Raw genomic sequence first — 26,886 nt, 5'->3', positions numbered from 1 at the left:
CGTGTGGCAGGGTGGCAGACTGTCCCACATGACCTACTTCTTGGACTAAAGGAGAGATTAGCAGCGACCCCAAACTGCCACAGCAAGGTGAAGACAGCGAACACACAAGGTGGTCCGTCTCCTCCGTGCCTACACCTGAACCAGGAGGGAGAATAAGAACAACAGAGCAACGCGACGGGTCAGAGCACGACGACAGGAGAGCAGATCTTTCTGAGAAATCTCTGCACAGAGCGAGAGGATTCAGCAGCCGGCCGGACGGGCTGTGACGTCACGCTACAGAGGATTAGCAGAGCAACAGATGTACTGCAACTAGCCGCCTTTGGCTGCCATTGTGCATGCTTCACAGGCATCACATGTGAAGTTACATCACGGGGAAACCAGAATACAAACTACCTAGAACACTGGGGGGAAAGAAGGAAGGATGTCAGCCTCACTACACTTTGAAATACAATCATCACAACCCTTCAGAAGTCCTTTTTGGGCTATCAAGTGACTCTATTTACAATTGTAATGCATTTTTCTCATCAGGGCATCATAATATGTTAGTTATAAAACACGTGGTAGTCATTATCCAAGGTTTTACTCTTCTGAGCCCCCTCGAAATTTGAGAAATGACTCAATTCACGTCCAATAAATTAGAAAATGAGCTGGTATTTAAACTGTATAGCTCTGTACTTCAATCTGCTTTATAATTGTGAGTTTCATAGACACCAGGTCACGTTTTTAGGGTGTGTTGATGGTCGTGTGTTTCTGCCCAAGGACTGCAGATCTGGCATAAAGTGTTTCTTCCCTTTTTGAGATTAAAGCATTTTAGGTATATGGTCCTTGTTCAACAGAGACATAAATACAAACACAAATGATCAACAGGAAGTAGAATTATTTGAGTCAAAGCCTAGAAGTAAAGGCCTGGCTTTAAAGCAAATGTTCACGTCATCCCTATAAGGTAACCCTAGAATAGCACAGGTGTGTAAAAGACGTTTGCGATAGTCGGTGCTGACGACTTTCGTGCAAAGCATAACAACTTCATGGCCTTTCCCCCAGAGACTCACATTCAGAAAGAGACTGTTAATCAGGATAATTAGCATTTCCAAGGGAAATCCACTTAAATGCACTAATTGCTGAATTATGACTTATTGTGTCTTCTTTCATTTATGTAAATGAGCCTGAGAAAGAGCACTGGGATCAAGATCTCTTTAAAGCGCCATGTTTGGGGCGTTTGAAGGCCGTGGGAAGACCAAATTTGGCAATATTTACGCCATGGGGAACAACAGAGAAAGCCGAGGTCCCATTAACATTGATTTGATATCCAGTCGCAACATAAGCTAACACCTTGCTCCATAACGTCAATGGTGAGTGACATGAGCTAATGCCAGGACTCTGTGGTGATCACAGGCATAAATAAATGAAGACGATTCCCTCATAGTGTGGGGCATAAATACCATGAAGGCAGGAAATGAAGTTTTGGACGCTCGAACGCTCCTGAGGGAGGAATAGTGGGCTTTTCTCATTATTTCATAAAATCACCTCCGTTCTGCTGCCATACATTTACAAGAGGAAGTGTGAGAAACTTAACTTAACAGCCAATTAACACCGAGTTAATCACATGGAGGCAAACATGAGACGTGTTATCGAGGAATTAATGAGGGCCGTAACTTGAGAGAGGTCTGTCGGGGAGGATTGATTAGATGAAGATAAAATATATGGGCAATAGATAAGGGGTGCGACTAACGAACAAGTATATTCCAGACTCATCAATGTCGGAAAATAGTGGAAAATGTCCATCCCGGTATGTCTTTAAATGTGTTTCTGTCAGTCCCTAATCCAAAGTATACTAAATTTAGCCCCAAACGCCTCCATAGGTCTCCTTTGTTTACTTCCGGAACAAAGTGACATCACTATGGAACACTCACACTTCTATTGGATAGCGCTCCAACACATTGTACGTGTTAGGCTAAAGGGGTGGGGCATCTGTAAGCCGTTGACCAATCACAACAGAGCTGGCCAGCATCTAACCAATCAGAGCAGACTGGGCTCTGGTTTCAGACAGCGGGTGAAAAGAGGTGCTGCAGCACAGGCAGTATGAGAAACATAAAGAGCTTTCTGAAAGTTAAAGCATGGAGACATGTCCCAGGAGAGACAGGAGGTACAAATATTGACCTGTAAATGAGTAGAATATGGACCCTTTAAAGACCTGTAAGCTGAATCCTGTGTATAAAAAGTGCTCTACATGACAATATAACTTGAAGTCAAATGTTCTACTTAGTATTTGAATGATATTTTCCCTTCCCTACACTCACTGTTGAGCTCCATAGAGACAGGAAGTGTAATGAAGGTACAGAGAGCAGCAGGGACTCACAGGGAACCGCTCGGAGGTAGAGGTTTTCTCGGATGACCTGCTGGAGTTGGCTGTCCACCGAGCCGGGAGTGAAACACTTGCTCAGATACAACCTGAGATCCTTGCACAGTGAGGAGCCTGAGGGAAGGGCAAAGGTACAGGAGAGGGAGAGAGAGAGAGAGAGGGAAGGGGGGGGGGGGGAGAGAAATCAGCTTAGTAAGCACAAACACTAATGCTGTATATCCACTGTGTGTAGCCCTGTCAGATAGAGACTCAAATTAAGTTGGATCTTCGCTGCTGACAGACTTGATTTAACACTTTTACAATCTAGACTTTCACACCCACTGATCTCTCTATATCACCTCACATACATCCTGAGTATTAAATGCATTTTACAGACTCCCTCCTACTTATTCTGGCAAAGATTTCAGGCAATTTTGCTTCTATATTCCATTTATGGTCGACTTTTAGCCGTTTTTTTACCCAACTTTTCTCTTTTTGTGTTTGTAGAATTCTCCTAAATCCCACAAGTTAGCAAAACAAAATGCTCCACATGCATATTCAAACATTACATTTCAGGAACACTTGCAATATAAAAAGTAATTGTATTTATGTCAGTAAAGACGTGGGGAAGTTTCATGGTGATGTCTATAAGTTATATTTTTTACCCTGCGTGTACAACATGTCTTTAAAGGGCGTTTTTCTCCTCCTCTCTTAGCAGAAATCTCCACTTCAGTAGCTCTTACACACACCAAACTCTCCAATTACATTCCTCTCTATATTCTGAAGCTTGTTACACACTCCTTTATACACACTTTAGTTCTTAAAACATGCAGAAAATTCATTTTTATGGCATTATTTTCTAATTAATGGTGTGATAAAAAGCGATATCTCCAATCCATGTTGTACAAACCTTTGACTCTAATTAGTCAACCCGTTAAAATCAAGAATTTTGGTCCTGGCTGTATGCGATGCTCACATTTCTGCCTAGGAAATAAACATAATGCCTCATTTTGCATATTTAAACACAGCATTACAGAAAACTTGCAATGCAAAAAACTATTATTTTAATACAAGTAATGGACTGCAGACGTTTCATGGGGATATCTATTAGTTACCCCCCCCCCCCACATTCCCCTGTGGTGTCTTCCTCATCATTGCTTCCTCTCTCTGATCTCTTCATATCATCTCGAGTGCTTTACGGCCTCTGATGACAGGTCACTTGCTGTTATGGATTGACTGGAAGCATCGCCAGCTTGTCACTCTGACAGACGACCACTCTGCCCCCCCTCCCCCTGCACACACACACACACACACACACACACACACACACACACACACACACACACACACACACACACACACACACACACACACACACACACACACACACACACACACACACACACACACACACACACACACACACACACACACACACACACACACACACACACACACACACGGACTGTATTCCCTATTAAACGCGTCACAGTGGCGTAACTTTATTACTGCAGGCAGTCATCTGCGCATTCTCCCGGCCACATATGGCGTCTGCCTGTAAAGGGAAATGAATCTCCTGCCTCTTAGTTTGAGATGATGAGCTTTTGTTCATCACGTTATGAAACAGCTGCTGGTTTCCAGTCGGATGCAGAGAAAAATTCATATCTGAACATCATCTCTCGTGGACTAGATGAGAGGACTATGGTGGGATTAGGCACAGGACGAAATGGAAAAAATGTCACCAGAAAAAATCTCCTGGCACTTTGATTGACTCATGCGCAATTCAGGCTGAATATTTTATTCATTAATATATATTTCATATATTATATATTGAAGTATTTATTATTTGTCTTTTATTGGAGATTTTACTTATTTTTTTATAAATATCTTTATTTATTTTATCTTTTAATTATTTTTACTTAACTTCTTATATTGAATACATTTGTTATTCTTGTATTTATAAGTTGTCTTATTCTGTTTTTATTCAATTTTCTCGGCCTTTTAATGTCTGTTTTTAATTGCATTCAAAGTTCTTTCATAATGTGTGTCTTGAATGTTTTTTGTAAAGCACTTTAAATCAGCTGTTGGTTTAAATATGGTGTATAAATAAATGAATATGTTCACACAGTACATAAATTATGAATAGCAGAAAAAGCGGTTGATTACTCTGAGCTTAAGCACCACCAATAAAGGCATCAATCATCAAAATAAATAAGAGTGTATCACCACATGATCCTCGAAAGAATTGCAGACCAAGTTTACATTTGAGAGATTTATTTCTTTAAATGATATTGAATTTTCTGTCATGTGTTGTTATTTGACCCTGTGGTGACGAGGTCCCACTTGTAAAAGAGGTTTTAATCTCAATGGGACTAGCTGGTCACATAAATATATATAGTCTACCGTTAAAGCAAGGCAGCCAGATGTCAAAGTCAATAGAGAGCTGCAGGAATGAGTCGCAAAAAGTCTCTGATAAACGTGGTGATGTGAAGTCATGTGACCGTGCTGTAGTTCCTTTATAGCCCAACATTAGCCGCCTTTAGCTTAGCGGTGGTGACGTGAAGTCATGTGACCGTGCTGTAGTTCCTTTATAGCCCAACATTAGCTGCCTTTAGCTTAGCGGTGGTGACGTGAAGTCATGTGACCGTGCTGTAGTTCCTTTATAGCCCAACATTAGCCGCCTTTAGCTTAGCGGTGGTGACGTGAAGTCATGTGACCGTGCTGTAGTTCCTTTATAGCCAAACATTAGCCGCCTTTAGCTTAGCGGTGGTGACGTGAAGTCATGTGACCGTGCTGTAGTTCCTTTATAGCCCAACATTAGCCGCCTTTAGCTTAGCGGTGGTAACGTGAAGTCATGTGACCGTGCTGTAGTTCCTTTATAGCCCAACATTAGCCGCCTTTAGCTTAGCGGTGGTGACGTGAAGTCATGTGACCGTGCTGTAGTTCCTTTATAGCCAAACATTAGCCGCCTTTAGCTTAGCGGTGGTGACGTGAAGTCATGTGACCGTGCTGTAGTTCCTTTATAGCCCAACATTAGCCGCCTTTAGCTTAGCGGTGGTAACGTGAAGTCATGTGACCGTGCTGTAGTTCCTTTATAGCCCAACATTAGCCTCCTTTAGCTAAGCAGTGGTGACGTGAAGTCATGTGACCGTGCTGTAGTTCCTTTATAGCCCAACATTAGCCGCCTTTAGCTTAGCGGTGGTGACGTGAAGTCATGTGACCGTGCTGTAGTTCCTTTATAGCCCAACATCAGCTATTTCCTTCTTGAAAATGCCTTTACGTTTCTAAAATCACAAAGTTCTGTGTGTAGATTAACCTGCTGAATAAATGTCCAAGTATCATGAACGTTTGTTTACCACCGAGATTTTGTTTTGAAATAATCTTATTGGCTTTTTGTCGAGGGAACGAGGGTGGTGCTAACTCTCTGTGTCCAAGAAAAAAAGAGGTCATCCCTGCAGCGCTCTATAGCAATACAAACAGGAGCTCCTAGGGCTATGATGTCAGAACCCACTTTAGGAAACTGTAAATGTGTCCACAGAGCCGGAGTATTAACGCTAAAACCTTTAAACTGCTGGCTGCCTGTGGGGAGCCTGGTGTCCTGTATTTGAGAGGATGAAGCAGCAGTAGTAGGAGCAGCAGGAGTAGGAGGAGGTGTGATACAGCAACGCATTGCATCAGATCATCCATCACTGTCCACACTACCTGCAGCCTGTTGGGGGGGGGGGGGGGCGGTCCGGGCTTCAGAAATGTTAATAGATCCAGCAGCAGCGGAGGGACTGGGAGCAAAGGTCCCCATTCACACCTCCGCGGCCAAATCAGCTATCAATCTGGCAAGCAAGGCCATCGGGAGTGGCGGTCAGGTGACAACCCGCTGACATATTGCACTGTTCGGAGCCAACAAACACATCCGTTAGCCCCCCCCGTACTAAACATCAAGGCCTCTGGTGGGTGACAGACATCTGTATCGCCACACTCTTGTCATGTGTCATCAGAAATCTGACCTCCTACACACATATCGACCCGTCGCCTTGACTCATACGGACTAATTGACGAGTGCAAATCAGCATCGGAATACGCCAGGCTGCGGGGAATAGTACTTCCACACGACCTCATCGTCTCACTTACAGAAGCAGGGCTGCCTCCTTTGGAGTTTGGTGGTTGTTTTGGTCTGTAATGCAGCAGGAATGAGTCCTAAAACCCTGGAATGAGTTAGCATTTGAGATTATTTACGACTGGCGGTGTATGCTGTGTTTGAGTGCAACTGGAGTTGTAGTTTACTTGAGTATTACTATTTTCTGCTGCTTTTTACACATATTCCACTACAATCCAAAGGAAGTGAGTGAACGTTTGAATTGAAATATTTGTAATTTATTTACATTAAATTGTGTCATTTTAAATAATAATAAAAATAAGTATTTTATTATCATTATTACTTTTGTAATAAATATTGATATTATTATATATATATATTTGTATTATAAGAAGCCAGGGTAAGGCGGTAATATTGCAAGAAAAAATTATTGTTTTTGTTGTTTTTTTTTGTCACGGTTGTTTCCCAGATCCATATTATTCATACAAAATAAAGTAATTTTATAAGGTATACTTATAGTTACCCCCAGCTGAAACGCCTCCATTGGACTCCTTTGTTTACTTCCGAAACATAATGACATCACTACGGAATATTTGCGCTTGTATTGGCTAGCGCTCCAACACATTGTACTTGATAGGCTAAGGGGCGGGAAATCTCTAAGCAATCACAACAGAGCTGGCCAGCTTAAAATAAGAGAGCTTTCTGAACATTGAAGCATGGAGACATGTCCCAGTAGAGACACTACATACTGATATGAACCTGAAAATGACAAGAATATTTCCTCTTTAACTAAATATACTTAATTACTTTCCACTAAGTAAAGGATTTGAGTGATTTGTGATACCTGGAGCCACGGTCTTGATGCGGATGGGATGTGGGCAGGAGTTGAGAACGCCACGGACATCCCCTAACGTCATCCCCAACACCGGCGTGCCCCCGATCTCCAGGATGATGTCACCCACCGTGAGTCCTCCGCCGGGCGCCGACGTGACGAACGGGAACTCTCCATAGTCCGCCCCTCCCCCGACGGAGACCCCCAGGTCCCCCAAGGAGCCCAGCAGGGGCACGAAGCTGTCCTGCACCTTGGAGCGCCAGTGCAGCTTCTTCACCGCCGTCTTAGACATGGCGAAGGAGCTGCGGGGGGTGGAAATCAAACAGGAGGAGCACAAGGTGTCAGACAGGAAGGTGTTGATTACAGAACAGGTGACATACTGGGTTTGAGATTCCCTTTGCACTGGCTTCCTGTCTGTCAGAGACTTTGTAATACGAGTATTAAAACAAAACATGGACAGTAAAGTAAGTAGTAAATAGAAATAGAATACTGCAACTCTCACTCCTTTTTCTGGAATATTTCTGATGCCTTTTACTATACTTATCTTATTCAACTTTATCTTGTTTTAGTATTCTTTAATAACTCTCAGAAGTTGCTTTTCATGGCAGTATTTTCTGATTCATGGAGTGATGAACAGATATTCAAAACCCCCCTCGGTACAAACCTTTTAATCTAATATGTCGACCAAATGAAACAATCTGGCTTTATGCAATGCTCACATTTCTGCCCAGGAAAGCTATGCAAATTAGCACATATTTACTAAGATAATGCCTCATTGGCACATTCAAACACAGCATTTCAAAAAACGATTGTTTGAATATAAGGAATCAGCTGCAGAAGTTTCATGGAGCTATCCAGGAGTGGTTTTTTTCAGCCATTCCCCTGTAGTGTCTTCCTCTCTCTGATCGCTTGATATCATCACCGGTTTTATTCACATTTTAGTATTCTTTAATAATTAGTTTGGTTTTCTAATGAGTGTAATTGTAAATGCAGTTTTATGCACCTCGTCTTAATGCTTTTTATATTTGTTTGAAAACACATTGAAGTGCCTTCCTGCTGAAAAATGCATCAGAAACAACATTTCTCGCTAATTTAGATGTAACTTTTATATGTATTCTGCATAAACTATACCTGTACTCCCCTGTTAATTAATCTATGTTTGGAAAAGTCGATAAATAAATGACATAACAAGATGGAAGGGAAAACCCTGTGAAGGTTGTTCTGTGATTTAACCTTTATCAGTTGTCAGTGTCTGAAGTCTGTGGCGCTGCAGTGTTCGGAATCGGCTTGAAGTCATGAATAATTCCACATAATGGATGTTTACTCTGGCAGCTTTAAAAGTCAGCAGCAACAAAACACATGGGAACCGTTTAATTCTTTGTTGTGTGCAAACACACAGCGGCACAGAACAGGACTCTCCAACCAAGAGAAATAAATTCCCTCGCTGCACACTGACGCCGTGTTTTCATGTAAACACACACACACACAGGAGTTAGTGCACAGTCCTGCACATCCACAGTCACATGGGAACATCTAGTTTGCGCTCGATGACGGTACGGGTCGTTGGATGCACACACACGTTTCGACAGGTGCTGCAGACCGACGCCGGAGCAGCTACACCGATGCACAGTATACTTCCAAACTCATATAGATTTTAAAGGATTTTCCAGGGACAACGAATAATTACACAGACTGTTTCCACACTGTATTCTCCGGGACAGATTCCTCTATGTTCTGCCTACTGTCCCAGGGAACAGCTGAGTGTGTGTGTGTGTGTGTGTGTGTGTGTGTGGCTGACATGGTGAAGATTTGTTTGAGTCGACAGTGGCGTGACAGCACTGATGTCCAGAGAGAGCGGGCGATGCCACTGACATTATCAAAGCAACGCTGTCACCTTGACACACACACACACACACACACACACACACACACACACACACACACACACACACACACACACACACACACACACACACACACACACACACACACACACACACACACACACACACACACACACACACACACACACACACACACACACACACACACACACACACACACACACACACACACACACACACACACACACACACACACACACACACACACACACACACACACACACACACACACACACACACACACACACACACACACACACACACACACACACACACACACACACACACACAGAGAGACACAGACACACACACTTTTGAACTGCAAAGGGGAAAAGCAGACATGTTCCTGCAGTATCTCAGGACTGGTTTAAACACGCTAAGACACAATATTCCTAATGGACAGTCCTGATCTGGTCCGGAGATTAGCCGTTACACTTCGACAACATGCAATCCTCTTGGGGGGTTGCAAACACCTTGTCCCCCCCGCCCCAAACACCTTCAGCAGGGGCGCCCTGGATCCTTCACTCAAGTAGAAGTACAGATACCCGTGTTTGAGTAAGTTGAAGTACTGACTGAACATCTTTAGTCAAGTAAATGTAAAAAACTATGCGCTTTGAAAATGGAGTTAAGTAAAAAGTAGCCACCTGTTTTATAGAGTAAGGCTGGAACTGGACCTCACTTTACATCAGAAGAACATTAAATAACTTCTATTCCAAATTGTTATACTGTCATTGGTCGAAATACGTGCCGATGACTCTAAATAATAATGATCACGCCACCAGATTTGTATTTGTGTTTGTACTTTACTACTTCCCACCTCTGGGTCTAATGAAGCCGCTCTAAAGAGGGACAGACAGACAGGATATAACTAATCCTTTCACAGCAGACTGGCACATCTGACAGGGATCCTCTTTACTGCTCAGCCAAAAAGAAGGGGTCCCTGGAGATTAGAGGATGAAAAACAGAAATAGACTGTAACTAAATACAGATGGATTTTGGGTGTGTGTTTTTGTTCCACACTCTGAGAGGAAAAGAGGGAGGAGGTCGGATGTAGATGGAGAGGCGCCACACAGCCTGAGGTCGGCACAGGACTCACGAGTTTGACCTTCAGCTCGGGCGACATGAGTCAGAGTTTCAGCGAGAACCCAAAAAAAGCACAACTTCCATTTCAGTCTCGGATAAGAAACCAAGGGAAGGTCGGTGTTGTTGTGACATGTTGAATGAAAAGCAAACAAACAACGGGAGTGGGAGAGTTCCTTTAATATTGAGTGGTGCAGGAATGAGTCCTAAAACCTGGAAATTAGTCTGCTTTTTACCACTTCCTGTTTCCTTGTTTCGAGGTCAATGGTTTTCTGAATGTGTTTTTGGTCGTGAGCCTGAAATAAGATATGTGGTTAACACAAGCTGAAGGGATTTTGTTCCACAACATAAAGTACCTCAGTAAATATCCCACTGGTGAATTTAAAAACCTGGTTGCTAACAAGTGTCTAAATGAGACGACTAAACGTCATCACGCCCAACATTAGCCGCCTTTAGCTTAGCGGTGGTAACGTGAAGTCATGTGACCGTGCTGTAGTTCCTTTATAGCCCAACATTAGCCACCTTTAGCTTAGCGGTGGTGACGTGAAGTCATGTGACCGTGCTGTAGTTCCTTTATAGCCCAACATTAGCCTCCTTTAGCTTAGCGGTGGTGACGTGAAGTCATGTGACCGTGCTGTAGTTCCTTTATAGCCCAACATTAGCCTCCTTTAGCTTAGCAGTGGTGACGTGAAGTCATGTGACCGTGCTGTAGTTCCTTTATAGCCCAACATTAGCCTCCTTTAGCTTAGCGGTGGTGACATGAAGTCATGTGACCGTGCTGTAGTTTCTTTATAGCCCAACATTAGCCACCTTTAGCTTAGCGGTGGTGACGTGAAGTCATGTGACCGTGCTGTAGTTCCTTTATAGCCCAACATTAGCCACCTTTAGCTTAGCGGTGTTGACGTGAAGTCATGTGACCGTGCTGTAGTTCCTTTATAGCCAAGCATTTTTACTACACAAACCATGAAGGGGTGTTAATATGTGGAGATTATCCTGCTGAACAAAACCTTTAATTATGATAAATGTTTGTTTGCCACTGATCTAATTTTACCTGAAATCCAATGGGAAATATCCATTGCTTTTTGTCGAAGGAGAACCCTTTTGATGCTAACTTCCAAGTTGGCCTACAAAAATACATCATCCGTGCAGCACCCTATAAACAACGATATATATTATGATGCATAAGCTTCAACACTTCATGAGTCTTACAATAGTAAGTGAAAAGAGCCTCTAGTGAAACCATAGCTAATCCCCCAGACCATCATCGTGGTCTATGGTTCAAAGAATGCTTTCACTGGTGTGAAATCTCTCCATCATTTATTTAAAGGAGAAAAGGGCAAAAACCGTACTGCTTAATGCATGCTGTGCCTTCCAGCTGTTTATACACTGTCACTATCCAAAGAGTCCACAGCTAATTTAAAGAAGTATAAACAGGTACATGTTTGTTAATACTCATTTGTAATCCAGTATAATAGGTATACCTGTACTGGCTGAATATGCTGGACCCCTGGGATAAAAATGAAAAAAGGGTAGGTCTACAACAAGTAGTGCTAGTGTATTTCCACCTGAAATTAGGTTCATCACTTCACCCTTGCCAAACAACGCCCCCAACCCTCTGGCTACCCCCCCGACTGTGAAGCCTTCTGCAGCAACACGGTCCACCTGCAGCAACACAGCCTGCCCTAAGTGTGTCACGCACAATCAGAAGCATCTTTTTCCATCCAATCACACGCAACAAACTCCCATCCATTCTGAACATCAGATCCATAAGCTGTCTTTAAGTCTCTTCATGCTTTATCTAAAGATTTCTCAGAATGATTAAAAGGCTAAAAATAAAACTCTGTTGCACGGGGCATGTGTGTGTGTGTCTGCATGCATGCGGACTGTCACCGAGCTGTTGTCTTGACCCCCTCGTCTGACGGCGCTTTAATGAGCCTCGGCCTGTCAGACACAACCCGACACACTCTGCTGCTGCTGGTGTTGATGCTACACATCTCACTGTGTGCACTCAAAACACAGAGCTACAACGCCATTGCGGCTGCATGGGGAGGCCAGAATGTGCTTGTGACAAAAGGGATCGAGTCAGATCAGACATTACATTCAGTGGATTAATAAGTAACCGGTCATTTGCAATGCATGCATTTTGTATGTAAAGTTCCTGTGTTCAAACAGAGCGGTTTGAGAACAATTCATGCTGTCATGTTGCTCTTTTTTATTTCAAAGTGGCACCCAGGATGACCTTTTCTTAGCTAACTTGCACTGTTTCAAATTGCAAGCAGCTCTGTGACGCTGCAGTAAGACACGATGCTAACAAGCTCATCTAAACCTAGCGCGTCGGCATGCTAACTTATTATCAATAAAAAGAGAAGCTAATGAAATGTCATTCGCTCTCCAGGTTATTGCCCTCAAACCAAAGTATTAGACAAATTAAAGTATTGACAAATGAATGTTGGAGCTGTATATTGCTTATTATTTATTCATTAAACATCTTTATTCTTGCTGCTTTTGTTTATTTTGAAAGCAGCTTTTGTTTTTGTGTAATTTAATTTCATTGTAGTAGTTGTTTTATGCTTTCATTTTGAAGGAAGTTTTGGGCACTTCAATGATGATGCTAAGGGGTGAAAGGGCGACATGTGGCTGTGAGGGAGAGTAATCGTCATTCATCCAGAAGGTCGTGGGTTCGATCCCAGCCCCGTTCAGTCAACATGTGGATGTATCCTTGGGTAAGATACTGATCCCTGAGATGTGTGTGAGTGTGTGTGATTGTTAGCTTCCCTAGAGCAAGTGGTGCTACTCTGCATGAATGAGGTGTGAATGGGTGAATGACTCGTAGTATGTAAAGTGCTTTGAGGGGTCCAGAAGACCCGATGATGAAGAGCTGTATGAGTACAGAACATTTACCAAGCATAAAATAATTCATCCAGAAGGAAACGTGAATCTCTCATCCCTATGACATTAAATTGCAACTAACGGTAATTGTCATAATCACTTGATTGTAATTATTTTAACAACGAACCGTAGAATGTGTGTACAAATGACAGAAAAAGGGGAAACGTTTTGTTTTGTTTGTCCAAAACTCGATGACATTAACTCTTCAGGGTGTGAGACAAAAAGCTTACTAGTCTTTCTGCCGATTGACCAATCAATAAGTCAACTAATTCAATGCTAACGTTGTTGATGTTTTGCAGGTACGATGTATACAAGCTTCACTATCTGAGTTTAGAACCTTAGCATGGTAACGTTAGTTTATCTTCCACAAAAAGAGAAGCAGATGGGATCATTTTGCAGGTACTTGGTCGTAAAATATTCAAGGTTTGAGCTGATTATGGCGCTAGATGAAAAGTAAGCGCATCAATAAAGAAATAGAGATTCATCTTGAGAGCAACGTGACAATATATGCCTCATGGAGGCGATAAAGAAAAAACAAGGGATCATAAAAGCCAGTAGGATTTATCCTCTGGGAACCATGAATGCCTGGTTATCATTTCATGAAAAGCCTGGAAACAGTTGAGATATTTAAGACTGACTGTCAACATTACGGCTAAAACAGCTGATATATCACTCCAGCTGCATCATCAAGAGCCAGCTGTATAACTATATGTTCTAGAGAAGGACACAATACGGTCTCAAGGATAACTCGCCCTATAAAAAGAAGTCTCTATTGAGATTTCTGACCTTTGGGTCGAGGAAGCGCTGACCAACACATATCCAGTTTCATTGACTTCTCTGCAGTCTTCTGTGTAATTTCAAACCGCAGCAATCTGTCAATAGCAAAACGCACATCCTGTTGACCGGGGGCTACTCTTAGGGGTTGTTTTTTATTTACTCACCCTATTTGTTTAAATTATAAAGCATAGAACAAATGCTCAAGGCGTTTAGGAGTCAGTGTGCAGTATAACAGCTGTGCCTTTGAGCCCCGACTTGCATAAATATTGCTGGTTTTATCCAGAAAACTCTTATTGTTCTAAGTTAATTAACCTTTACGTCATATCTTTATGTAAATATTTGTATTTTATTATTACATATTTTATTTTGTCTTTTATGGACATTTTAGTTTAATGTATTACCTTTACATAAATAAATATATATATGTTGTTTTATTTCTTATTGCACAATCTAGCTTTTATTCTATGTATTTATTTATGTGTTTATTTATTATTGTATATATTTGTTTATTTATTATTGTATTTATGCTTTTATTCTATTTAAATATGTGTTTATTTATGTATTATTGTATATATGTGTTTTTATTCTATTTATGGACATTTACCTTTTTGGTTTATATTAATATTTGTTTTCTTTTTTTTTAAAGAAAAATGACTGCAAATTCTTCAAAACTTCGTATGTACATGTATACAACTTTTTAATTATTATTTGATATTTTATTTTATATCATCAACTGTCACAAAACCCAATTCACCCTGGTATAAATGGTGATGCTTAAGAGAGACAAATTGTAATTCCAGCCTCACCTTAAACATCCTGATTGATGCTCAGTGATAATATTAATATACTAACACGTGTACTGCAGCGGTGCGAACGCTAAGACTTCAGTTCATTAAATCTTCCCAGTGATTACTCTAAAAAAGCTGTGGCTGTGGCTGTGGCTGTGGCTGTGGCTGTGGCTGTGGCTGTGGCTGTGGCTGTGGCTGTGGCTGTGGCTGTGGCTGTTCCCCCCCCCGCCCCCCCCGACAGCTCAACGTTTTTATTAGCAGAAGCATTAGCTAAGCACTTATTTCAGGTTGGATCTCCGGGCTGATCTTTTATTAAAGTTACACAGACAAGCTTTGCCAGGGATCTCAATAATTCAAAGTCAACTCGAGGCGAGGAATCAAGGACACGAGGGAATAGCACATGACATTGGGGCGGAGAACGTCCTGAAAGACCTTCTGGAGGAGAAGGAGAAGAAGAAGGAGGAAAAACACATCAATTAAGACGGGGTAATAATTGAATTGGTCCTGAGAGGCCAAGAAGGAAACAACAACAACAACAACAACAACAACAACAACAACTGGTCCTGACAGATTTATCCAGCAGGGTGAAAGACCTCGAGAAATGAAGTTTGTGGTGAGAAACTTGAATTGATTCAGGTGGTGAAGAATACAGGAATTTGAAATAGATATTTGACAGGAAATTAACGGGTTAACTTCCAAACACAGCTGGTATGTAAATGGTAAAGAGTGTCTGTTGGATTTGGTATCAAATCAATCCTGTAATTCCACTGGTTTTCAAATGAAAATACACCAAGTACCCGACTTTCCCCTTCATTTCAGCAGCTCAATACCCCTCCGCCCCCCTGTATCAGTACCATCAGAGGGCTTGACGGTGAGAGCAGTGACTGTCAGCTCTGGTGATCCTCTGCATGTTCCTGATGTCTATCTGCACGCCTGCCCTCATCCCCATCAAACCGTCTCTCAGCCTCCCGTTGCTCTCTGACATAATCCGCTTTGACCACAGCCAAACTTCTGCAAAGACAGGAAACTTTTCTCACAATCAGATTCTGCCCTGGTCTGATTCTACTCTCAGGTTGAGGTTTCATAAACACTATTCCTTATGCAAAACATCATAGAGTTAAAGAGTCCTCTCCTGCTGATGTTCAGGTGTATATCAGTATGTAGTGTCTCTACTTTAAAGAGTCCTCTCCTGCTGATGTTCAGGTGTATATCAGTATGTAGTGTCTCTACTTTAAAGAGTCCTCTCCTGCTGATGTTCAGGTGTATATCAGTATGTAGTGTCTCTACTTTAAAGAGTCCTCTCCTGCTGATGTTCAGGTGTATATCAGTATGTAGTGTCTCTACTTTAAAGAGTCCTCTCCTGCTGATGTTCAGGTGTATATCAGTATGTAGTGTCTCTACTTTAAAGAGTCCTCTCCTGCTGATGTTCAGGTGTATATCAGTATGTAGTGTCTCTACTTTAAAGAGTCCTCTCCTGCTGATGTTCAGGTGTATATCAGTATGTAGTGTCTCTACTTTAAAGAGTCCTCTCCTGCTGATGTTCAGGTGTATATCAGTATGTAGTGTCTCTACTTTAAAGAGTCCTCTCCTGCTGATGTTCAGGTGTATATCAGTATGTAGTGTCTCTACTTTAAAGAGTCCTCTCCTGCTGATGTTCAGGTGTATATCAGTATGTAGAGTCTCTACTTTAAAGAGTCCTCTCCTGCTGATGTTCAGGTGTATATCAGTATGTAGTGTATCTACTTTAAAGAGTCCTCTCCTGCTGATGTTCAGGTGTATATCAGTATGTAGAGTCTCTACTTTAAAGAGTCCTCTCCTGCTGATGTTCAGGTGTATCAGTATGTAGTGTCTCTACTTTAAAGAGTCCTCTCCTGCTGATGTTCAGGTGTATATCAGTATGTAGAGTCTCTACTTTAAAGAGTCCTCTCCTGTTGATGTTCAGGTGTATATCAGTATGTAGTGTCTCTACTTTAAAGAGTCCTCTCCTGCTGATGTTCAGGTGTATATCAGTATGTAGCGTCTCTACTTTAAAGAGTCCTCTCCTGCTGATGTTCAGGTGTATATCAGTATGTAGCGTCTCTACTTTAAAGAGTCCTCTCCTGCTGATGTTCAGGTGTATATCAGTATGTAGAGTCTCTACTTTAAAGAGTCCTCTCCTGCTGATGTTCAGGTGTATATCAGTATGTAGCGTCTCTACTTTAAAGAGTCCTCTCCTGCTGATGTTCAGGTGTATATCAGTATGTAGTGTCTCTACTTTAAAGAGTCCTCTCCTGCTGATGTTCAGGTGTATATCAGTATGTAGTGTCTCTACTTTAAAGAGTCCTCTCCTGCTGATGTTCAGGTGTATATCAGTATGTAGAGTCTCTACTTTAAGGAGTCCTCTCCTGCTGATGTTCAGGTGTATATCAGTATGTAGTGTCTCTACTTTAAAGAGTCCTCTCCTGCTGATGTTCAGGTGTATATCAGTATGTAGTGTCTCTACTTTAAAGAGTCCTCTCCTGCTGATGTTCAGGTGTATATCAGTATGTAGCGTCTCTACTTTAAAGAGTCCTCTCCTGCTGATGTTCAGGTGTATATCAGTATGTAGTGTCTCTACTTTAAAGAGTCCTCTCCTGCTGATGTTCAGGTGTATCAGTATGTAGTGTCTCTACTTTAAAGAGTCCTCTCCTGCTGATCTTCAGGTGTATATCAGTATGTAGTGTCTCTACTTTAAAGAGTCCTTCTCCTGCTGATGTTCAGGTGTATATCAGTATGTAGTGTCTCTACTTTAAAGAGTCCTTCTCCTGCTGATGTTCAGGTCTACTTTAAAGAGTCCTCTCCTGCTGATGGAGCGGCATCATGAAAGCTTCTGTTGGTTTGATCTGTCGGAGCCACCCTCGCTCGCTTTGCGCTCTAAATGAGATCCACGATAATGAAATGATCCTGTTCAATTAGCTCAGCTACGATGAGCTGGATATATACGTGAGCGTGTTTCATATGTTATGCATGCTCGCTGCATGCTCAAGATGAATCGTTGCTCTGCCTAAATGAGAGTTTTGCAGAATATTGATCGGCCTGAATGTGAGCGTCTCTGTGTTGGGGCTGCTGGAGGATAAACAACTGCAGAGACTCAGCATCTCTGTAAGTCTGCATGAGCCAGACCAAAGTCTGCATGACGGATGCTGATTTAATAAAGTGACTGCGTGAACGGCATACCCAGAGGAAAGCTTTACGAGAGTCACTGTCAATACACAGTGTGAGAAATACTAGAGGGGAAATATTTGTCTTTACTAATTGCTCATTAGGTCATCCACAGAATTGTATTTGTCAACTTTTTTGACAATTAGGTCTTCATTTGAATCATTCATGGAGGAAAGAATACCAAATATGTTCTGGTTCAGGTTTCCAGATGTCAATAATTACTGCTTAATGTTATTATACTTATAATTAGAGCTGCAACTTTTGACACGTTTCAATAAAATGAATGCAGCTGATTATGATTGTAGTTATTAATTGAATTGTTAATGATATAAAATATCATTACAACTTCTGAGAGATGATTGTTGTGTTTTTAAAAGAACAAAATCAAAGATATTTCATAAATATCATACATGAAAATCCCAAATTTGACCAGCTGGAGTCGTTGCACTGAAAACTGAATGAAACAGTATAATGATTATCAACATAAATGCAGAACTGAATGATACATAGAATAATACAACTGATTGAAAGGCTTTGCTTGATTCTGTTTAAATGTATATATTTGTTAAACTACAAAACTAAGCAAAAACAAAAAGGAATGATGACATTGGGTAATAAGTCTATTGTGAGTTGCTGCTGGTTCACGTCCCAGAGCAGACCAAGTACGGAGGGGGGACTGGTACTTAAAGAGCCACTAGATCACCTCTTGGCCCCTCCCTTTGAGCAGTGAGGTGCCCAGGAGCAAGGCACTTGACCCCCACACACCACTATAACCACTACTCCATACGAAGATGGGTTAAATGCAGAAACTGTGAGACAAGTAAGAGTGGATTTCATCTGAATGATCAATCTAAATGAGTGAAGTCCAAGATATCAGGGAAAACCATGAAATTCCCACGACTAAGAAGCTGGAAGTTCCCTGAAAAATGTCTTAAAATGATTCAGAATTTATCAAAACAGCTGCAGATTAATAGTAAATGCACTATGCGTCTGATATCTAATTGGACATCATCTAACTTTAAAGCATTCCCAGCAGTGTATCATAAATAAAGTAATGAAGATCTTGTCGTGGCCCTCATCGAACACTACGCTCCTCTCATCTCCGACCTGTAGTGTGGCACACTGCTCATAATCCCCCAGCATCCTCCTGGGTGGAGCTGGAGGTCAGACAAGAGAGGCATCTTAAATAACCGCTGACCTTATCCTCATCTGGACCAGAGACGGATGTGGGGGCGGGAAAATGCACAGGAAGCTTCTCCGACTCCCGCGTCTTATCTGACATCTGTGCCGTGACCCTCTCCCACCAAACAGTCACACCAAACTGTGAAAACACCGCAAAGCTCCCGATGCTCACTCACTTCCAAATCTAGGGCAACACAAAACACACAGCAGCGGCAGATTTAAAAATGAAAGATTAAATGCTTGGGGAGGAAAAGAAGAAAGGAATCATATGGAAACACGTCGCTCTGTCCTGCTGGAGTTACACGCACAGAAACAATTCCCTCTGAAAACAAAACTCTGCACGCCATCGATAAACCCACAATCTACTTCTCGATTTTAAAGCTCCTCTTGTTTGTGTTGAATACAAACACAGGGACTTAGTGTAAGATTAGAATACTGTTGAGAATCGCATCTGAGACACACACTAGTGGATTTATGCAAAGAAAATCAAGGTTCTTATCTTTTGAAATGTTCAATATATTCACAACTTGTTGTCTTCTAAATGTTATTTGATATAAAGTGGCTCCATATCGCTGCTAATGGACAATAATGATGCTCACCCGATCAAAGTTGAGTCAAACAAGAAAACATGTGAACAAAATACGAGTCTAACAAGTTAGTTTGTGCACAATTTGCAGTCAGAATCTACAAGTTTGTGTGTGAGTTTTTAAGGCTGTGTGTGGAATACAGACAAAGGGACTCAGTGTAAGAACAAACAATGTCAAGCTCTCACACACACACACACACACACACACACACACACACACACACACACACACACACACACACACACACACACACACACACACACACACACACACACACACACACACACACACACACACACACACACACACACACACACACACACACACACACACACACACACACACACACACACACACACACACACACACACACACACACACACACACACACACACACACACACACACACACACACACACACACACACACACACACACACACACACACACACACACACACACACACAATAAGACTATTATCAACAGGGTTTTGTCTAAACCGGGTGACAGGGGTGCTGCTCCCTCAAACCAAAATGCAGATTCCCCCCATAAAATGTTAAAGAGATGCCAGAAAACAATACTTCTGTTGGTCAGAAACGGTTTAATGAGTCCAGAAATATGAAGACGGTGTCAAATGGAGCGTCAGACGGCAGAAACAGCTTTGTTTGTTCACGTCTGTGGCGACATCTTGTATACGGGCTTCATGTTCTCGCCAGAATTGATAAATCTTATAAACAATATCAGTGAATATTGTGGAAATGAAATGGGTCGTTTATTAATTAATGACGGCTAAAGGTTTAATCTTTCCTTAAAATATGTTGGATCAATGAATCTTAGTTCTCCTTTATCTTTAAAAAAAACCCATAATGGAGCAGTAACTCTCATGGACCACCTGCTGTACTAAAGGAACAATAAATATCAGGCGTTTCATGTTGTTTTAATAATAGAGGATGGAGAGTTTGGTTCAAAATACAACTGTGCTTAAATTGCTTTTATTTAGGATGAATGAAGGACGTGTTTACCCTCTTATGGGCGTGACTGACCGCATGACCTTAATTGAGATGGGATCTTGAATCCAGTCATGACCCAAGAACACACACACACACACCTGGCTGGGAGAAGGGATGCTCCCTTTGGGGAAACTGGATCTTCTAACGTCACAGGATCAAGGTCAAAGCTGGGGGCATGTTGTGTACACACTGCTCTGCTTAATAACGCGACTGCATCACAACAGGTCCTCTCACAGTTAACTGTCAGGACGCATTACACCTGATCGCAGACCAGCTCTCCCCAGGAACACAGAGCAGTTGAACTAAAACAGCTTCTCTACAGGGATGACGGATATGAGAGGCAGAAATGGAGTAAATAAAGCCGGCGGCAGAGTGTAAGGAAAATGGAATAAGAAAAGTAGAATTCACACAGAGGCAGGAGCTTATGAAAGAAAGCGTAATAACAAAATGATTAATTCATGAGGGGAAGGGAGGGGCGGTTCACTTCGCTGTAATGAGCATTTTTGTGAGGTCGCAGCTTTGTAACCTAAGCAGGCCTTCAAGTGTGTGTGTGTGTGTGTGTGTGTGTGTGTGTGTGTGTGTGTGTGAGATACTGCTGATTCAGTAGGGAGGTGAAGGTGACCCCCGCCTGCTGCCTGCCTGTCTCACCACCTGATATTGATCCCAGTTGTCCACCTCAGATCTGACTCAAGGATACATGGATTCATCGCTTTCTTGACATTTCAAATATGGCAGCGTGTAAACTATAACTCCACACGCCGTCATCGATTGGTTATTGATTCGCTCCCTCAGTCAGAGTCTAACCACTTAACGGCGGCTTAACCGACCCAAATTGAATCTGGTCGAACGGAGGCTGGGACACGGGCGCGGCTCCAGCATGGGAATGTTTTCACGACCAAAACTTCTGCCCTGATATATTCAGGCTTGGGGGATAACGGGATAACATGTAATGGATAATCAGGATACAAAGGAGCGGTAATTGTATTCCTTTATAGTTACATGAAGAAAGACAGATCACACTCATGTTACCTGTAGAAATGTGTTTTCCCTTTCCTGTAGTGTAGGTTTTAGTGCATGTAAATGGAGTGCAAAGGCTAAGAGTGAGTATCTTACCCGCACACTCCCTGAAAAGCCTCCAATGGACTCCTTTCTTTACTTCTGGAACACAGTGACATCACATATGTAACACTCGCGCTTCTATTGGCTGGCCCTCCAACACATTGTACGTGATAGGCTAAGGGGCGGGACATCTCTGAGCAGCTGACCAATCACATGCATTTGATATTGAAGTAATCCAAAATCAATCAGGTTACATTACGACTATAATTCGATACTCAGATTAGGTTACTGATTATGTAGTAACTGTACTAGGTTACATTTGTAAAGTAATCCTCCCAAACTCGGATATAAGTAATTTATTTTATTAAAATGTGTATTTTTCTTCATTTAATAAAGAACTTTGGTGCAAAATGAGCATAGCAGTTTAAAGGTGGAAATTATATAGAAATGACTTACCGCCTCATGGTTGAATGCCTCTGAACTAGAGTGTAAATGCAGTTGACATCCATTCAAAAGCTTGGACGATTAAAGCCACTGAATGTCTCAAATGTCGTCACTTCATCATTTTGTCCTACGAGACATTTGTGTGAATTAATTGACCAAAAATGTCATAATTAACTCATGAGTTGTTAAGTTATGGGGCATTTGGCGAGGTCACAGTGACCTTTGACAACTCAATTAATAACACTTCATCCTTTTGTCCGAGTGAAAAAGGAAATTCCCTGTAGGCGTTCCTGGGAATAGGACGGCTGTGAGGGTCGCGGTGACATTTACCTTTCACATCTATTTATCCAACTGCCCCCCGGGGATCAATGAAGTATTTACGATTCTGATTTGACCTCCAAAATTTTAACAGATCATCCTTGGGTCCAAGTGGACGTTTGTACCAGATGTGAAGAAGTTCCCACCAGGGCTTCCCAAGAATGGAACAGATCGTTTACAGTCCCAACACATAATGAGGCATAAGGAGACATTAAAGACATATTTCCAGCTTTACACTCACTCTGTCAACATGTATGCACACCAATAACAAGTAATCAGATTAAGACATTAGTTTGGTAGATTTTTGAGTTAAATCAGATTTTTCTTATTTGCTTGTTCAGGAATGAGTCCTACACCCGGATACGAGTCAGCAATTAGGCATTTCCAGTCCCTTCATTTCAAAGTCAATGTTTTTTGAATGTGTTTTTGGTTGTTAACGTGAAATAAGGTCTAAAGTTAACACAAACTGAAGAGATCTGTATTCTACGACATTAAATACGTCAGTATATATCCTACTGGTGAATTTAAAAATCGTCGACCAACATTAGCCGCCTTTAGCTTAGCGGTGGTGACGTGAAGTCATGTGACCGTGCTGTAGTTCCTTTATAGCCCAACATTAGCCTCCTTTAGCTTAGCGGTGGTGACGTGAAGTCATGTGACTGTGCTGTAGTTCCTTTATAGCCCAACATTAGCCTCCTTTAGCTTAGCGGTGGTGACGTGGAGTCATGTGACCGTGCTGTAGTTCCTTTATAGCCCAACATTAGCCTCCTTTAGCTTAGCGCTGGTGACGTGGAGTCATGTGACCGTGCTGTAGTTCCTTTAAAGCCCAATGTTAGCTGTTTACTTCAAAAATCCTAAAGTTTAGTTAATATGTGGAGATTATCCTGCTGAACAAAACGTGTAGGTATTATAAACGTGTTTGACACAGATCTTAATCCAAAATCCAATGGAAAAATCCAATTGGCTTTTTGTTGAGGAGCCCTTGCGTTTCCTTCTTCACGTCAGCCTACAGAAATATCATTGCATCTCGATTCCTCATGATATTATTCAATAAAATCTGATAATTGAGCATATTGAATCATCGTACATCCTTTGTTTTTGCTGACTACGATGCCAGACTCCACATGAACTAAGAATAGAGCGTGCTACAACTGCAGAATCCAAATGCAGTGGCTGGGAGCAAAGGTGTGGACCACAGATGGGCGCCGGCAGCCCTGTCAAGGGTAAACTGCCATGCACACACGCACACAGAACCACACACACACTCACACTCTCACTTAATTTCCACCACACCTTAAAACAGCAGCATTAATATGCATGAGGCTGAAGGACACAGGAGGTACATAATTAGACAATCAACAGCTCCCAGGTGATCTGCATTACTACGACAGACAGCGGGAGAAGAGATGCTCCTCACTGCACGCTCAGCAGTGAGTCGTGTAGATACATGCATTTCCACTTACTGCCGCTCCAAACTTGGGAAGAAAAGTGGATTCAAAGGACGACAAGCGAACACAGAATGACTCTGAAAAAGGTTTTGCTTAGTTAGAGTGCAAAACAGGTGCTGAGCAGAGGAAAAGCAAACATGCCTCTCCTTCCCTTTCAACATTTTAATGATTCATTATCACAGCATAACCTTCAGCGCTCTCCAAGTCCACAGAAATGCACACTATAGTGTCAGGGTCAAGCCTCCATCACTTCAAAACAAGCTCCCTGTCTCGAGCAGGGACACACCCTTAACAACACACACAGCATACACAGAGAGCTGCAAGGCATGTTACACACATGCCTGCACACACACCTGACCGTGAACCACAGAGAACGTTTTTTTTGCAAGTCAGTCTGTTTCTCACGGCAACGTGGGAGCAGGTGCATAGAGGATGGGCTTGAGTTTGCATTTCATTAAGACGATTTCAGCAGCAGGAGGTCTCAATCAACTTTTTAAACCTATAATGTGTGTCCACACACTCAAGGGCTTTTATCATTCAAGATAAATCTGCTAATTATTCTCTTTTTAACGTTTGGTTGATTAAATGTCATAAAATAGTAAAAATGACCATCCATGTTTCTCAAAATCCAAGGTGTTGTCTTTAAATGTCTTGTTGTATCAGTCATAAACCAACATATAAAATACATGATTTAAAGTAGAAATCTGCAAAAAAAACTTCATATTCGTTGCCTTAAAAACAGCATTTTCTGACATTTCTGCATGAAAAATACGACTTAAAATTCACAAAATAGTTGGGGGTTTTCCTGTTGGTCGGCTTATCGATTAGTCGACAAACCTCAAAGCTTGAAAACACACACACACACACACACACACACACACACACACACACACACACACACACACACACACACACACACACACACACACACACTTAAACAGGTAAAAGTTCATGACAGAATGACTTTATCTCCATATCTCTGCTTCCATCATCACAAACCCTCATCTCTCCTCCACACACACTGACCAGTTTACATGCACACACACTCTGTCTCTCACTCTCACACACACACTTGGGTTACAAACAACAGATTCTCATGTTTCCTCATATTTAGGGTAAAATAGTACTGACCTGCCCTGGCGCTGACACACACACATTCTCTTCAAGCAGTTGAGCCTTTCAAAGAGGATCCGTTTGAATGCGTCTATATACATCGACCCGACTGAGGTTAACTGATAATCATGCACTTAAATAAATAGCAGCTGTTTTAAAGAGCAATGTGTGTGTACGTGTGTGTGTGTGTTGGATGCAAAGCAGTGTGAGTGCACCAGAGAAAGTGAGGCGATGTGCACGGCTGACGGGATGTTTGGATACTGATGCTCTGTGGTGATGTAGAGAGAGGAGAGAGGAGAGAGAGGGAATAATACTCACAGACAGACACACACATATATACACACGCACACACACACACACACACACACACACACACACACACACACACACACACACACACACACACACACACACACACACACACACACACACACACACAGTCAGGCAAATCTGACTGGCTGCTTATAAATGTAGCAGCTGCTGCACTGCTACAGGCGAAACAACGTGCAGCATGGATGAATGACACAACATGCAGTTTAACTTGCAAGGAAGAATATTAAACAACTACATTTTGACTTTAAAATACAGAATGTCTTACCTTCATGATCGCTTTCTCCTCGGCAAACCCTTCCTTGTAGCCTTGCAGGTGGTGCAGGTGCATTAATTACGGATACATGTCTGTTTTACTACAGAAAATGGAGAAAAACGTGGCTGCTTCCGCTGGTGTGACCGGGGAGAGCCGGTGTCATTGAGCTGCTGCAGGCACGGTGCTTTCAGGGCGAGGAGCGTCAATTGCAGGAGATCAGATCAGATTAGATCAGATTAGATAAATGCTATGATGTCCGGTAGTAAAGTGTGCTCAGGTTAATAATCCTGCTGCGCAATAAAAAAAGGCACTTTTAGAGCAGAGAAACACCGATAAAATGCAAATGAGCAGAGCTGGTTATCTTGGGAAGTTAAGGAGCACAGAGGGGAGGGAATTAAGAGTTAAAAGTCCCGCCCCTTATTATTCTCTGTGTGTACCTGCATCACTTTTCGCTTACGAGTTATAACGGGGATTTAAAGGCGTGAGAACCAGACAAATGTGAGCTTTTAGGAAGTCATTTGCTCTACAGGTATGACAAGTTGTCACTGTAATACATTTCAAATGTATAAAGCTGCAAGTTTTTAATACTCATTATTATTTTATTATATTTTAATATGCATGGTTTGTTCTGATAGACTTTAATTAAGCTCACAGGGAAAATAGGTCCTATTTATAGTAACATGAGTAGAACCATATGAGCCTGAACGCACTAATAATCCATTATTTTTAAATACTTTACCTTTTATATTTTACAAACTATAAAAGTCATTACTTTATGACAATACAGTCTGCAGCATATGTTAAATTATTGAACAAGTGTTAATATCCCTTTAAGACAATTACAATTAAATGTAATTGTGTATTTTCAAGGAAAATAATATAATATTATTGTTTTTTGTACATATATACAAACAGTAGACCAATATTCTGTCCTTATGAATTGTAAAGTCTGCAACAACTTATCCCAAAAATAAGTCTTATTTGTTTTCGAGACATTTACAATGTAATTGTATTAGGTATTTTATATTACTAAATACATATATATTATTTATGTATTTGTAAATATATACAAACTGTAGTCAAATATTCTTTCCTGATATATTGTATAGTTTTATTGTTGTATATAATACAGCTTTTTGTCTAAAAAAGTATGTCTATCATTTGTTGGAATCTATAATCAGACTACCTTCAATTCCCATGCATGAAGGGAATTGTAGGTCTTTGCCAGGACTTCAACAACGCAAGCAAAGCGCCGTAGAACT

General features: G+C 41.6%; 1 protein-coding gene across 1 annotated transcript in view; it reads right to left on the bottom strand.

The window, feature by feature from the left end:
• LOC134870885 (membrane-associated guanylate kinase, WW and PDZ domain-containing protein 2) overlaps window positions 1-25,285 on the bottom strand; it is a 59,642-nt gene extending 34,357 nt beyond the window's left edge. The window contains 3 exon segments of the mRNA XM_063893390.1: window positions 2,357-2,473; window positions 7,273-7,562; window positions 25,057-25,285. Of these exon segments, the coding sequence (XP_063749460.1) occupies window positions 2,357-2,473; window positions 7,273-7,562; window positions 25,057-25,139 (490 nt within the window). The 5' untranslated portion in view covers window positions 25,140-25,285.
• Window positions 25,286-26,886: the final 1,601 nt, after the last annotated feature.

The sequence above is a fragment of the Eleginops maclovinus genome, chromosome 1 (assembly GCF_036324505.1).
Source record: "Eleginops maclovinus isolate JMC-PN-2008 ecotype Puerto Natales chromosome 1, JC_Emac_rtc_rv5, whole genome shotgun sequence".
Taxonomy (NCBI): domain Eukaryota; kingdom Metazoa; phylum Chordata; class Actinopteri; order Perciformes; family Eleginopidae; genus Eleginops; species Eleginops maclovinus.
This window is presented reverse-complemented; position numbering and strand designations above follow the sequence as displayed.